The sequence below is a fragment of the Lissotriton vulgaris genome, chromosome 5, assembly GCF_964263255.1.
Source record: "Lissotriton vulgaris chromosome 5, aLisVul1.2, whole genome shotgun sequence".
NCBI classification, from domain to species: Eukaryota; Metazoa; Chordata; class Amphibia; order Caudata; family Salamandridae; genus Lissotriton; species Lissotriton vulgaris.
The window spans coordinates 1,824,544,283-1,824,561,033 of record NC_141693.1 but is presented as its reverse complement, the minus strand read 5'-3'; the positions used below and the strand labels follow the sequence as shown (position 1 = coordinate 1,824,561,033).

The window sequence follows — 16,751 nt, the reverse complement described above, 5'->3', positions numbered from 1 at the left end:
TTAAATTTAATGAAAAGACAGACGTAAGTGCTAAAGCTATAGCCCTGAATGGGCTGGGTTCAAACATGGAGCAAAAGGAGGCAAGATACTCTATTAAAACCAATTTGTGCTACTTAGCCTAAGGCAAATAGGCACAGAGAGTAAGCATTGTATATTGTTACTTTGGTTTTCCTTCTTTTTTCCTTTTTCAAATGCACTACTTTGATATAATCTTATCCTTTTAATGTTTCTGTTCTGAAAATGGAATGATGTGCCTCGATTCGGGCGGAAATTGCTTTTAACATGGTGCATTTATTGAAACTGAACTACATGTTAAGATGGCCGACGTGAAAGTATTGAATTTAGCATTAACTGAGTCTTCTTTCATGTTTACCATTGATTGTAAACACTTATTCACTTTAAAATGGTGTACCTTTATCAAAGTCATTGACATTGACAAAGCCAGAGTGGCAAAACGTGTCTGTCAACGCTGGAGGGGGGTTTTCCATTTAAAAAATAAATACATTTTTTGCACGGACTTGCGGTGTGCTCCTGTTTGTGTCGGCTGACACATTTACAGTGGACTGTGCTTGGGAAGTTTACGCGGCTCACCACTGCGTTCAGGAAGCACCCGAGGTGTGTGGCGCAAAGGCAGTGGTTCAAAACCTTGTTTCATATATATATATATATATATATATATATATATATATATATATATATATATATATATATATATTTATATATAGATATATAGATATATAGATATATAGATATATAGATATATAGATATATATATATATATATATATATATATATATATATATATATATATATATATATATATATATATATATATATATATATATATAATTCACATAATACACAACTCGACAGCCATGTTGTTTTTCAGTTCACTTTTTTGTAACTCAGCCGCTGCCAAATATTTGTTTTTTTTTCATGGCAGTCGACATAACTAGTTAATTTCAGTGTTTTTGCATGTTTGAATTCAAACTTACCTCATTTTTTTGCCTGTCTTTTTTCAGTGAATTTCAGTGGCTTTACTAAGATTTATCTATTTTAAACCCCTGCTGTTCACTGCCTTCAGCCAGTCCATGAGCCCAATCACCCAAGGATCTCCAAAGCATGCTGCGCATAGCCTTTAGCAGTGAACAACTGGGGTTGCCCGCACGAACTGGCAAGTATCCAGACCTTGCGCCCAACATGCCACTGCCACCCCTCACTGGGGGTTGGGCACAGGACTTGACATGCGTGCTGGCACTGCACCCTACCTTCGACCTTCCGACCTTTGTTTCCGTGCCTGGAACTCGCGAGTTGGAAGGGACTCATGAGTCAAGCACAAAATGGCCGCCAAAGTCAGCACCTAAAATGGCCGCTGGTGTGCTGGCGTGTCACCTCGAACTTGTGAATCGCCCTTTGAACACATTGCTTTTTTCAGGTGTGATGTAGACTTTCCACATGTCTGGGTACCCGTAACCACTGCCCAGCGGTGGGCCACTTTTGGGCCCATGGTTGTGTACATTTCTTTTTCACAGTGTGAAACTCGCATGCCAGTATGGTCTAAAAAATAATTCCAGCCATAACCTAGCCAATAACACTGTCTTAAAATCTGAATCTGTGATTACCAAGATTAACTTGCGAGTTTAAGCAGCAGAGCTATACAAAAGTGTTAAGACTTTAATGCCTTCACTGCATCTTTTTCAAACAGTAATATCTCAAAAACAACTGAACACACCAAACCAAAAAATCACATATTTTGAATTAAGATCTACTTTCATGCTAAGTTTGGAGTAAATCCACTCAGGCTTTAAATGAGATCAACATTTTCTATGGAAGCTAAATAGGAATCCACTCTTTTTTTAACCCCTTTTAACTTTTTTACTAATGCATGGATCTTCACAAAACTTGCCATGCAAAAACATAGCTGACTGATTTCACCGGTTTTCAAATGTCATACAAATCTGTGCACATGGCCAAACGTTATAGGCAAATCAAAATGGAATGTGTGACTTAAACATACCTACACAGTGGCTATTTATATATAGAGAGAGATTTGTGTGTATATATATAGATATATAGATATATATATATATATATATATATATATATATATATATATATATATATATATATATATATATATATATCTATATATATATGAGCAGAACTTAGTCTTCAGAGCACCAAAATGCATTTGTGTATATATATATATTTATGTAAAATTACATTCAATAGGTAACAAAACATTTGTTCTGCGCTAAACTTTCAGTGGCAAAGCTTAATGTTCCAAGATCAAGAGATAACTGTTATTTGATAGATATTATGAAGTCCTTGAACTGTGAATATTTCAAAGAAATCTCTTTTCATTGTCACAGATAAATATTTCTTTTGTCATGATAAACCCTCCGGAGTCGATCATTGGTAACAGTACAATTAATATTATTAACATTATTTTTATTTTTAACACACAAAAGCTATGCCGTCATACCTCCTTTTGGTTTGGTAGACTGCACTGATATGATACAGGTTTTAACAATTTCTATGGATGGCCAATATATTCGGTGCTCTTAAATATTAAGGAGTAAAAAGTTACTGTGTCTTAGGAGCATAGCTTTTGCAGTATCCGTATGTGAAGTCTTGCTCAAGTTGGGTCTATTGTATACGATTATGTGTCGATTCGTACCATGTGGTTTGTAAAATGTAGTGGTAGTGTGGGTTCATCCAGAATCTAACTGAGAGTATTTGTCTGTGTGCCTGAGTGGGATAATCGCTATGCTAGTAAAAATGTATAATCAAATCAAACAGATGTGCAAAAAGGCACCTAGAAGAACTTTGAGTTGCTGATAAATCCACTTAGTGTTAAGGTGATATTGTCAACCAATTCCTCATCAGAATTTAAGCCATCAGGGGGTTTTGTTTGAGGGTCCATGATATATTTCAACATAAGGATTCTAATGGTTGCTACAAATAAGCGCCCTCCGGTGTAATGATAGAATTATGGGTGTAATTTCTGAAAGAGATTTGGTATCAGCAGTAGTAGCCGTGCGTCCCGATACAGAGGAACCACATAGTGTGTGTGTATATATATATGTGAATATATATATATATATATATATATATATATATATATATATATATATATATATATATATATATATATATATATATATATACATATATATATATATATATATATATATATATATATATATATATATACACACACATATATATATATACACACAAAGGCACAAAGGTTACAAGGACGTTATAGTTAGGAAATAGCATGAGGAAATGTTGAAATTCACTAAAAAAACAAGGGTTACAAGGATGTTATAATTAGGAAATATAATTTTTAAAACTTTAGAAATTCACTGAAAATAACAAAGTTTACAGGGACGTTATATTTAGGCTCAGATTTTACATGCACAAAACCATGGAAATTCACCAGTTATAGTTATCTCAAGTAACTATAACTCGTGCCCTAAAGTAACTATAATTCGTGCCTCCGCCACACACAGTTTTCTCATCAACAATTTCATTGCAAATGTTGCTGTGATATTATCAAGGAGGTCATTGAAGATGACATGAGTGATGTAACATGTGGGGTAATTAGCAAGGCGAGTGCGTGAGTGATAGTTACCATAGGGCAGGAGTAACAAACAGGGTGATTTGCACAATGTCCCTTGCATGCCTGTTCTTTTGTGATTAAAGGAGCGAGAAATATATATATATATATATATATATATATATATATATATATATATATAAGATAAGATCGTATTACATTTTGGATATCAGCTTTTGTGTCAAAGAAAGTAAGATTCATACAAAAGTGCACAGAATAATAACAGCGGCTAACTCCACTTTTCATGCTAATAGTGGATCCCCAAAAAATCTTAAAATGGAGGCTACCTTATGGTTAATTTTTAAGAGTGTGTAGAATGTGTTCTATGGATGAAGAGTTTGCTAATGAAATACAAGTAATGAGACAAAGATTTAAAGCTTGTGCATATCTGAAAGAGGTTTTGAATGCTGCCATAGGTAGAGCTAGTTCTATAATCAGGGAATTAATGCTGTACAATAATGACAGATCAATGGAAAGAAAGAGAAAATATAAAAGATGTCAAGAGACTATAAAGTGTTGAATCTTCTTGAAGTATAACTGGCACAATCAGAGTTCCAAAAGATTTTAAGAAGAAACTGGAATATATTATTTCATGATGAGCAACTTAAGGGTTTTGTGAGTCCAAATCCTAGCATGACTGTATGACATATCCACAATCTGGGTGATATTTTCACAAATGTTTTTTTCAACCTGAATGACGGGAAAAAATATTGGTTGGGCAAAGATGGAATAGGCTTTGTCAAATGCAGTTCCTGTAAAGCATGTAAATTTGTAAACGAAAAAAAGCCCTTTAGAACTTTGGATGGTCAGGAGAGTGAAATAAAAGAAAGAATTATGTGCAAAACTGAGCACCATCAAGAATTTGCAGGCTATGATTTTGCAACATATTAGAGCCATTAAGAACTGTATTAAAAAGTATCCAATTGTGAAACATTTGATTGAAAGACATACTGGCTTGTTGAAGGATTTTAGATTTTATGCCATTAAATATGTAAAGGCACATCCTAGAGGTGGAGATCGGGAATTGGAACTAAGGAGGAATAAATCAAGGCTGATTTTGTTAGTGGGAACAGAAAACCATTGGGTAAATTATTTAGATGCTGAACTTCATGTTCAACTTTAGAAACCTAAAAATGATATGAATCTTGTGTGCCACTCTGATCTGATATTCTTATGGACTGGTATTGGACCTGGACATGTTTTATACATCATCAACATGCTCTTTTGACTTCAATACTTTAATACTGTAGAAGAGGTTTACAGTTTTGGACTAATGATGCATAAAATAATTAACAGCTTTAGCAGATGTAGCACCTTTTGACCCAGAAGGGTGTGTTTTTTGGAGTATATATTATGCGATATATGAATTGTACAACTGCAATTGCATCTTGGCACTACGGAACTTTAAGGGTGAGTTTTATGCTAAACAGGAGGAATTGGGTAATGGTTGGTGTACTGTGATGCATTAGCACTTTAGTAATATGTGAAGACTTGGTTTTGGATTGATTGGGACCATACGTGTTTAGATCGAACTTTCATGATTTGAATTGATGTAGTTGAAATGACAATTTGGCACTGTAACATTTAATTAGTTTAGTTATGTATAACCCATAATACATCATTAGATTATTCAGGAGATGTGATGCATTTGCACATTAGGATGGGATTTCCTATTTATCCTGATATGTTTGTGCTCATACCTTTAAAGGGTACCACTTTCCACCATGATATACTGCTCTTTCCTCGATTTAGGTACTGTTTTGTAATTGCACTATAACTGGGATTTTTTAAGGAATATTACATATATATTGGTTAGGCTAAAATTGTACTGGATAGTAAGATAATGATATATGATTCTTGCTTCACTATGAATTTACATTGTATACATTTAAGGAACTTGATTATAATTTAGATTTCTGATGACACTATGTTTACACCTTGTTTGCGTGAACAAAATTGTCATGATAAGGCTCATGGTTTAGTGGTTCCTGAAGAACTATAACTGAGGTAAGACTTAACTTTGTTAAAATGGTGGTGTGACGAGAATATAAGGGAGTCCAGTTGCTGGTATAAGCCGAAACGCGTCTGCCGTTATTTCCTATGGTGAAATGTAATGCAGAAGAAAATTTAAATGTCAAAATGATGATTTGGTCATAGTGAATTTCAATGTTGTCACCGTGTCACCAGACTTGGGCCGTAGTGAAAAGCCAATAGAGAAGGTTCATCAGGAGATATTTTATATATATGTAAATATGTGTGGGTGTATAACCAACTAATGGTGAGTACATACACATACATGGATTGACAAAGGCTGTTGCTACCGCCGAAACGCATCCCTCCTGTTTGCTGGGTTGAGGAAGGCCCAACACAACAAAGAAGCCTTATCCCTGCAGACCTCGTGTGCGTGCTCTCTTCCGTTCAAGAGTGAGAGTTGTGATGATATTCACAGTTAGTTGGTTAGTTATAATTCAGTAAACACAAAACGTAAACAATTAAATAGTTTGTGTTGTGGCAAGTTTAATTTTTACATTTAGTGCTCTTTGAATTGTACCCAACCTTCAACTGTGATTTTTCTCAGTGATTAAGCCGCATTCACCTTGTACCAATACCTTTCACCTTGGAGCTTGCACAGGTACAACACTCAGCCTCAGCCTTGATGACTTTACTCGTTTTTTCAATTAAATTAAATTGGTGACTTTCATGAAATTTTCAAATTTGAGAAAATTATGGTTTTGGGGAAACACTGCCTGTCTCTGAATACAAAATGGTGTCTGCTTGCACACTAATTTTAGAAAAAATCATGAATTTAGTCTATGCTAAAAGCCTTTTGGACTATTTTTCATATATTTTTCCATACCTCTATTACCATATCCCCCACACCGACCCCCAGCTGTTTAAAACCATCCATCATGCTTTCCCTTTGCTCTGCGATTTTTTTCCACGACGCGCAATTGATTGAAAAAATTAATTTAGCCACTGACAGCAAGTCACATTCTTGAAAAATTAAAATATGCTTGAAGGAACTTTTCAAGTTTCTCACTTACAAGTTTAAGTGGGCTCTCCAGTATAGAGAAAAAAAGACACAATTACCAATAATTGGCGTGCAAGCATATTCCTTTGTTTGATGGGTGTCACTGGGGCTTGAGACATCTTGTGACATCATTCACTGGATGGCCCCTTTAAATAGACAGTCTATCTCTGAATTTTAACTCTTTTGTACCCACTCACTAAATGTTTTGAATGTTGATATCTCAAACGCTATTAAACAGATTCACACCAAATCAAAAACAGCCCTCTTTTTGAGTAAGTTTCTACTTTCATGACAAGTTTGTTGTAAATCCATTCCAAAGATTCTACTGTATCTGTGAGCTAAAACAAAAGTTTCATTTTTTTTTTAAAGTCCTCTTTTAACTCTTTTACCCTTGAAGGGATTTGGGCGGAACTTCGCAACCCACACCTTAGCTCGTCTTGCTATGGGTGAGCAAACTGTTCCATAGATTTATCAAATAGCGCCAACTTTTATAGCAACCTAGAACATTTTCAATGTGAAGAATTGCTTAACTTTACCTACTGAGTCACTAGTATGACTGTTTGATGTATATATTCCAAATAAGCGCATCCACAAAGATGAATATGCATCGAGTGTCCAGTGCAGTTTTGCCTGGAAAATTGACCAAGGCCATATTCATGGCAGAAACGCATTATAGGTTGTTGGGTTATTAAATAGAATTGCATTATACACCTTCAGTGCGAGTTTTCATCTTTGTGGATGTGCCTATTATGAATTTTATTACTAGACTGCCCTGTCAGTCAAACGTGACACCCCTGCCATGGTAGATGTTCCGTGAGGGGTTGTATGTTTTTGGGTGTGTGTGAAGATCATACTCACCTAGTTATTGTGTTGTTATCTCATTGAGCAGATTGAACCCCCTTTGCTCTGATTATGGTTAAACCCATGTGTGTATCATTATTGCCCACAGAAAAAGAACATCATATCCAACAATGCATTGTGGGAAGGTTGGTTACATAGGTAACCATACATGGCAAATGGCAGTGCCTTCTATTCTTAGGAGTGTAACCGTAATGTTATTTAATTTTAAAATATTTCGATTGAATATTCATTTCTTTTTGTAAATTGGGTTAATTTGTGATCTTAGTAGAAAATCATAATGTTTCATAGTGAACTTCTTAGATTGTTTAATGATAAACTTTAACCACTGCCTACCGTGCCCAGAGACATGCCCAAACGTGGTGCACGGGGGTGGGGGGACTTTTGTTGTTACTTAAGCCCAGGACTCATCATCTTCATGTATAAGTCATACCTATGATGGTACTAAAATTGAAACAAGTTCTACAGACCATGACAAGCATTGTTAAGTCAATCTAAGTGCTACATAGTAGGGTTTGTGAACCACAAGTCAGATCCCTGGAGCCTCCCCTTAAATATGTTTTTCTAATTAAATGGGATATCCATATGGGGGCGACCTTGCTGCATCGTGGCAGTGACGTGCGCCCAACCCGCACTCATATATTCCTGAATAATTTTTCACACTGTCTATGCAAACCAGGTTTGCAGTTAGCAGACTTCAAAATGGCTGCCTGATCGAAAATGTTCACTCCAATCAGACTACCAGCTCAGATCCGGCTTTTGAGATCCGTGTACCTCTATTTCCGGTTTAAGCAACCAATTAGCAATATAGTAATACACTCCTTTGACATTGTTTTTCAATGTCAAAATGTCAAGGATATTAAAAAAGCAGGTGGATATACATTAAAATTAAATGAAGAACACAAGGACAATTGGCCTATACCTTTAAGTCAATCTTCGTGTTCATCCATCCAGCACATTTTTCTTTTTTCCTTGACAAATTTCCTACAGATGGTACAATAGAAAATGCAACTTCTGCTTCCCCATTAAAAACCTGCTTTACTAATCTGCATAAACGTTTTTAATATCAAACAGACGTGTGCAGGTACCTTTTTGTGACTTTTTTTTGCACATTTGTCTAGCGAAGCAAAAGCAATCAAAAATCAAAAAAAGGGCTATTTTAATGAAAAATTTGATTGAGACAGTCACTCTTCATGACTCGCTTATTAGAAGTCTGCTCTCTACTGATATCGCCTAAACAAGATATCAAATATTTATCAGGTGTTACATAATTGCCATAAAGTAGAAACTTGCACTAACAAAAAAGCTAAAAAAAAATTTATGTAATATAAAAATAATTAGCCAGTGTATAGTGTGTATCATACTCAGCGGTTAGGGGCCTTCTTGGTCAGCACTATATAAACTTAAAATTGATGGATGGATTCAGTAATTCCTTCTTTCGTTGTGTACAAACAATCACTATTGGGCCTTGCAATTTGTTATCAGGTTACAAGTATCAAACATGATTATATGACTATATTCCACAGTTATCTGTAACATATCATTTCTATCTTTCTCTGTTTCTAGATAGTTAGATAGATAGAAGCAAACACATATATAAATATATGTAGAGAGATTATATATAGCAGGTAACTGACTAATACGGTTCAATATTCCATTGAGTCGTTTTGATGACATAATAAACCATGAGGCCAAAGGCTGAGTGGTTTGTAAATGTCCCCAGAACCTCGAAGTGGCAATAAAGGACCATCTCACACGTTATCCATTATGTATTTGTTTATATTATATTTTATTCTGTTTTCTTCAAAGTACAGTTAACAGTATCACTGATTGGAATTACCATTTTTAACGTCTGTTTTTTCTTTCATAAATTGTTGATATAGGAATCAACAACAGTGGGAACCAGTGGATGCAAACTGTGGCTGCACCATTCGCCACATAATTATGGATTTACTGCATTTACCACATAACCTACATAGTTTGCAGATTTGACGAAAATGTTCCTGCTGTCTGTGTCAAATGGATGAAAACAATATCACCAGAAAAATTGTCTCAAAATGTGCATTTTGGCTGCACAGTGTATGCCACATTATCATGCTATCCCTTCACAATGGTAAAGCGATGCAGTGAGTTTGGAGGCTGTTATTATAATGATACTGTGATTAGTGAAATATTTTCCATATTTCACAGTTCCCTGTGCATTATATTTTTTGTACCTTGAGTTTTCTGGAAAATAAGCACACAAACATAGATAGATAGATAGATAGATAGATAGATAGATAGATAGATAGATAGATAGATAGATAGATAGATAGATAGATAGATAGATAGATAGATAGATAGATAGATAGATAGATAGATATTCTGTGTTTTTCTTGGTGTGTTTATGTATGGATGTATGTTTTGTAGTTGAATTTATATAGCTCCACATATCCCTGACGAGGCGCCAAATCTCGTTAGGAGACAGCTAGCACAGAACTGTCTGTTTTGTTTGGTTGGAAGGATTGTGGGTGTATTGAGGCCTGTGTGGAAAGTGTTTTGTTGTTTCACATATATATGTGTGTGTGTATACCTATGTATTAAGTGAATGAATATATGTGCATATCTGTAGCACTGAGCACTTCACTTTAGCTATTGATATTTATCCACACAAATGTACGTGTATTTGTGCCTGTTTATAAACACACACTACGTGCTATGTATGTGTGTGCACGCGAGTGTATGTGTGCATCTCGTTAACGTGTGCGTGCAGGTATGCTGTTTCATCCAGCAGCATGGCTGTTGTTCTGGTGTATACTGCTAGTGACCTGTGATCTCGCTGGGGCTAACTACCTCCTCCAGAGTCCTCTACCACACACCGTGTACTAACTATGTCTATTATTCCCTCACTCCTCCACAATTAGTATTACCCATATTTGTGCATCTTTTGCACCAACAAAGGTAGGCAGTTCTACTTTCTCCGGAAAATATTAGAATGTTTTCTGGGCGCTGATCACACTCTAGAATATCTTAAACAAATACATAAATGGTTGATATGTTTACTGTATCTATGCATAAATGCGGGCATAATATCTACATATATATGCATCAATTTTCGATATACCTATGTGTGTGTTACTGCCATCGCGTGTCTGTGCGTGCGTCATGAGTGTTATTTCTTAATGTATACATCATGGAAATTATATATATATATATATATATATATATATATATATATATATATATATATATATATATATATATATATATATACACAGAGATATATAGTTCTACAATGGATGTCTATGTAACCATTTAGTCTCCTTCTTCGTGGAGTGTATTCTCCATTGATGTACCTATTTAAGGCCTCTGTGATTCGTACCTAGCGTTATTTCCACAGGTCTGTAAGGACCGGTCTGTATTGTTATTTATGTACCTCTTTAAGGCCTCTATATAAGGCGTACCTCACGTTTTTCCACAGGTCTCTACTGACCGGTCTGTGTTGTGTTATTTGTGCCGGTAACGATGGGCAGTTCGTAAGTGGCCTGTGGGCTTCGCAGCTGGTGACTTTCTTACCTGTGAATTGGCTCTTCCATGGCGACCCAGCCGGGCTCTGGTCCTTGGGGCAGCACACCTGGTTATTCCAACCCCAGTGCTGGAAGGTGTCGGAAGGATGGGGCTCCCCGGGCCCCCCGCCGATGCTCTGCACCACGGAGAGGTCCAAGTAGCTGGCCATGGGCTGGTAAGGGCCTCCGTAGCCCGAATAGAAGGCCACCTCCTTAGGGCGAAGCTCCTCCGGGCCCCCGGGCGTGTCCGTGTACTTCTCAGCGGGGTACCCCGAGAGGGAGCAGGCCTTCAGGGGGGCTCGGGCCACGCGGCACGAGTAGTACCCCCCTCCGAAGTAACCGCAGCCCAGAGCGGGCGCCGTGGAGCCGTGGCACGAGGGGGCACAGGGCTTCCCGTGGTCCATCGAGCTGGCCGGCAGGTCCATAATGGAGTAACCTGCGGCCACGGGGGTGGGCGAGTGCCTCCCCAATGCTGAGGAAGGGCCCCCCAAGGCCGAAGAGTGTCCCCCCAAGACTGAAGGGGTCACCCCCAGAGCCGAAGTATGGCTGCCACCCATGGTTGGAGAGTGGCCCCCCATTTCGGAAGAGTGACCCCCAGACGGTCCCATAACACCCCTGCTGTGGAAGGGGCCGCCCCCCAGGAAGCCATCCATGCCCCCGGCGGCGGGGCCGTTCAGGGCCGAGCTCCGGGAGCTCCTGCTGCAGCCTGGGGGAGCTTGGGAGGGCTGCATGGCTTCATCCTGCCTGCTGTCGACGCACTGAACGTGAGTCTGGCAGCGGCCGCGCCCATTGGCTGCCTCCAGCCCGCGGGGGGAGCATAGGGGGTAATAAAGTGTCAGGGCAGAGTTTGTGACAGGAAGAGCGCCGTGCACCTCACGAGGGGGGAGGGAGGAGGCTGGAAACGGAAAGGACATGAGAGCCGCGACATGTGACGGGCTGCGAGTGGGACAGGTACAGCCAGAGGAGTGTGTGCGTGTGTTTAGGAGCTGTCAACGTTTCCTTTGTGAACTAGCTACGCTTACATGAAAGTACACCGAGAAAGTAAATAGATTGGTTATATATCGACATCTTAATATCTTAACAAACATACAGACCGTTTGCACACAGTCCCATGATCAGGGCACTGTCAGCCAAATACACTCTTACTACAAAAATCCAAAGAGGGAAGAAATTAGAGGCTTATTTATGAGAGACTTGTTCTGTCACTTTTTTTGATGCTCCGGCGGCGCAAGCCTCTCAATCATATCTATGAGGCCACAGGAAGCCACTCTGCTTTGCTTTGCATAGCCTTATAGATACGGAGTAAAAAAAAGCAGCGCAAGTCTCTGGTTGCCTTACTATGGGTCCGGGAGGCGTTCCATGGGCGTTGCAGTGGGTTTTCCCACTCAACACCCATGGATTTTGACACATCCCCATGGTTAATTATTCATGTAAACCTGGGGCAGCACCCAAACCTTACGCCTCCCTGGAGCAGGCGTAAGGAGTAGACATATTTTTAATATCTCCTTGTTATTTCTTTTTTCCATGTGTGTTGAGAAACACGCCTCTCTGGATTGTTTTTGTGTGGGAAGGTGCCCCTTCCTGCACAAAAACAATTCTGTATGCAACACAGGCACCCTTGCTGCCTGCATTGGCGCTAGGCAGCAAAGTATGCGGCAGCGCAAGGGGAAAGCACAGGAATGCGCTGTATTTCAGAAACACGGTGCGTTCCTGCCCTTTCACATTGGTGTAGGGCAGAGCAGCAAGAAGACTTGCGGGGCTGCCCTGCGCCAATTCCCCGTAAATGAGGGCTTAAGTATTCATTGAGACTTACATACTTAGGGACGTATTTAGGAAAAAGTCATGCAATGCAGTGCAGCAAGTCACGTTGCTGTGCTGCACTGCTGGCAGGGAAAGGACAGGAATGTGCCGTGTTTATGGCACATTTCTGCCTTTTCCTGTGCAAAAGCGCCCTGCTGGCAGCCTACCGCCAACGCAGGCACCCTTGCATGTGCAAGGGTGCCTGATTTGCATGCAGGATTGTTTTGATGCAGGAAGGGAAACTTCCTCTATCTGTGCTGCAGAATGCTGCATACTTAGAAAGAGGAAATAACAAGGAAAAATAAACATATTTCTCCTCGTTACGTCTCTGCTGGGAAGTCATATCTTTTTGGGGCATTCCCAGGTTTACCAGTTCTGGCCAATCTGAGAATGCGTCAAAAACCACGGGTGTTGACATCGGAACACCCATGGAACGCCCATGGAACGCCCATGCAACGCCCATGGAAGGCCCTTGGAACGCCCATGCAACGCCCATGGAAGGCCCATGGAAGGCCCATGCAACGCCCATGGAAGGCCCATGGAACGCCCATGGAACGCCCATGGAACGCCCATGCAACGCCCATGCAACACCAATGGAAGGCCCATGCAACGCCCATGCAACACCAATGGAAGGCCTTTCAAGGGGAGAGCAAAGCTATGCTGGGATTTTCACTGCGTTGCCTTACTCCAGATTTATAGAGCCCCTCAGGGCCACGCAAAATGGCCTTGCGCGGCTTCATAAATCCGACCTAAGGTTTGCATTGCTCTTGCACCACCAGATAACAAAGCAGCTCGTAAACAGGCCCCTTGTGTTCCAGAGAGAGTGTGGAATTGACAGTGGGAGCACAGATCTTGAATAAATGCTGCTGTCAAGGCCCCTCTTGATTATTTCCGCTTGCGGTCTGCTGGTGCCCTCCCTGTGGGTAGCATTTCATCAAAGAGGTGTGGCGAAATGACAGGGGTTGCTGCATTTCTCTTGTGAATTGCCGTAAGTGAACACAGCATGATGAAAACAGGCCTGAATCTGTGCCCTCCACCCCTGACTCACACACTCACATGCACTCCTTACCATCAAAAGGGGGCAGGGCTTTAGGTGGGCCGCGTCTGGCCAGTGCTCAGCACCGGAAGTTCTATAAAGCAGGTGCTGACTCTACACTTTTGCCCTCAGGGTGAAAAAAAAATCTTAGCTCCGCAGCAGGGCCACCCTTTACTGTGTTTGAGGTAACTTCAAAGAGACTCGCTATAGTGTTTTCACAGTCTCTTCATTTCAGAACTGAAGCGTTTTCAATATTCGATACAACGAAGGCATAGTTATTGCTGACTTGTGTTACACAATCAACAACCATTGGTAAAGCCAATAGCCCTGGCTTCTTGTAGGTGTAATGTTACATGTTGCATCAGTATTATATATCTGAATGCACTGACAGAAGCAGCAAAATACTCGTTGGGCGGCACACCATGCTAGGCACAGATTTTTAGTTTGGGTATATTAAAGTCACGCCCTTCAGTACATCGGCCACGCCCCTTTGAGAGAACCCCTCGTTTTCTCACTCCACTTAAAGCCCTGAGCAGTGGGGAGACACGGAGGATCCTAAGAGGCGTAGGCCCAAGATCACACATTATAGGTGATCTAGAACCCTGAGATCAAAACCTAGGGGTTGTGAGCCTCCTGGCCCAATGGGGCTGTGGGTAGGTGCGCATGAGCGGAAGGGGCTGGGTTGTTATAACTGATATGTGCTGGGCATGGATACACCTCCAGGCGGGTTTGTGCAAGGGTCTGTGTAAAAATACTCCCAGCGGCTCACCTTCGCACACACCGCGTTTGTGCCCCTGCTCCTCGGCGGAGTTCAAGGCGGACGTGCCAGGACAATTCTAGGGCGGGTTTGTTTAACAAACACACTTTCTGAAAGCTTTTTACAGCCGTGGGCCCCTGCGAGCTTCCTTCGCGGATATCTGCTACATCGGGAGAGTCCATGTCTCGCCGCCCTCAGGGGGGGAGAAGCGTGGGTCGCGAGGCATGGCCCTTTGTGGTAGGACCGAGCCCCGTGGGGCGGGAGAAAGGACCTGTGTGCTGCATGACTGAGCCCCGTGGGACAAGGGAAGGGACCTGTGTGGTGCATGGTTGAGCCGAGTGGGACAGGACCGAGCCCCATGGGGCAGGAGAAAGGACTTGTGTGATGCATGGCTGAGCCGAGTGGGAAAGGACCGAGCCCCCAAGGGCAGGAGAAGGGACCTGTGTGCTGCATGGCTGAGCCGAGTAGGACAGGAGGACTGAGCCCCGTGGGGCGGGAGAAAGGACCTGTGTGATGCATGGCTGAGCCGAGTGGGGCAGGCCGAGCCCCGTGGGACAGGAGAAGGGATCTGTGTGCTGCATGACTGAACCGAGTGGGGCAGGACCGAGCCCCGTGGGGCGGGAGAAAGGATCTGAGTGCTGCATGACTGAACCGAGTGGGGCAGGACCGAGCTCCGTGGGACAGGAGAAGGGACCTGTGTGCTGCATGACTGAACCAAGTGGGACTACAAGACCGGGTCTCGGGAGACAGGAGCAGTGGCGTGGTGCTGCACTATCGAGCCCTGGCTGTGGGACAGGAGAAGGGATCTGAGTGCTGCATGACTGAACCGAGTGGGGCAGGACCGAGCCCCGTGGGACAGGAGAAGAGATCTGAGTGCTGCATGACTGAACCGAGTGGGGCAGGACCGAGCTCCGTGGGACAGGAGAAGGGACCTGTGTGCTGCATGACTGAACCGAGTGGGTCAGGACCGGGTCCCGGGGGACAGGAGGACAGGAGGAGGGGCTGGTGCTGCACGATCGAGCCCTGTGGGTCAGGAAAAGGGGCCTGTGTTGCTTGGCCGAGCCCCTTGGGGCAAGAGAGGGGCCGTGTCCCGCACGACAGGGCCGTGGGGGCAGGGGATGGGGCCTGTGTGCTGTACAACAGGTCTGCAGGGGCATGAGAGTGGTCATTTGTGGGACCGGGCAAGGCCTTAGGGGCAGGTGAGGGGTCATATCTGCTGCCGGGCTAGTCCTTAGGGGCAGGAGAGGGGAGATGCTAGCTGTCGCAGCCTTACAGGGTGGGGAGGCCAGAGGGTCCCGGTGTGCTGCTGGACAGGACCTTAGGGACAGGACTGTGTGCTGCAGGACAGAGCCATAGAGACTGAGGACAGTGGCCCTGTGTGCTACTGGACAGAACCTTAGGGACAGGACTGTGTGCTGCATGACAGAGCCTCAGAGACTTAGGAGAGGGGCCCTGTGTGCTTCAGGACTGGGCCGTGGAGACTGAGGACAGGGCCCCTGTGTGTGGCAGGACAGAGATTTAGAGACAGGACGGGGCCCCTGTGGTGTGCTGCAGGACAGAGCCTTAGAGACAGGACAGTGCCCCTGTGGTGTGCTGCAGGACAGAGCTTTAGAGACAGGACAAGCCCCCTGTGGTGTGCTGGGGGACAGGCCCCCTAGAGACTGAGGACAGGGGCCCTGTGTGCTGCAGGACAGAGCCTTAGAGACAGAACAGGGGCCATGTGTGCTGCAGGACAGTCTTAGAGACAGTACAGGCAAGCACAGGGTTTAAACATTGCATTCTATGTATGCTCTTCCTGCCTGATCTGTATTTCTCTGCTGAGGAGCGCTGTCATTCTGAGCCGTCGCTTGAAGTAACATTGTAGCCCTTCTCTATTTTTGTGAAATGTCCGGGTTTTTAGCTTAAATATTCTGGTCACCCTATTCTGTTATCTGGGCACCGCAGACCCTTATTCCACCCGTCACCCCTGCACTAGGCCCGGTGTCTTGGTGAGGGAGGGGGGGGGGGGGGTGTTGTGCAGTCCGATTATAGAAATCACCAGGGCGTACATGAAATGAAAATGAACGAAAGGCAGACATCGAGAGGGAAACAAACTCATG

At 42.4% G+C, this 16,751-nt stretch overlaps 1 protein-coding gene across 1 annotated transcript in view; it reads right to left on the bottom strand.

The window, feature by feature from the left end:
• The window catches only part of HOXB13 (homeobox B13), a 48,392-nt gene extending 36,595 nt beyond the window's left edge, over positions 1–11,797 (bottom strand). The window contains exon 1 of the mRNA XM_086924249.1: positions 11,070–11,797. Within this exon, the coding sequence (XP_086780375.1) occupies positions 11,070–11,790 (721 nt within the window). The 5' untranslated portion in view covers positions 11,791–11,797. The remainder of the gene's footprint in view (positions 1–11,069) is intronic.
• Positions 11,798–16,751: the final 4,954 nt, after the last annotated feature.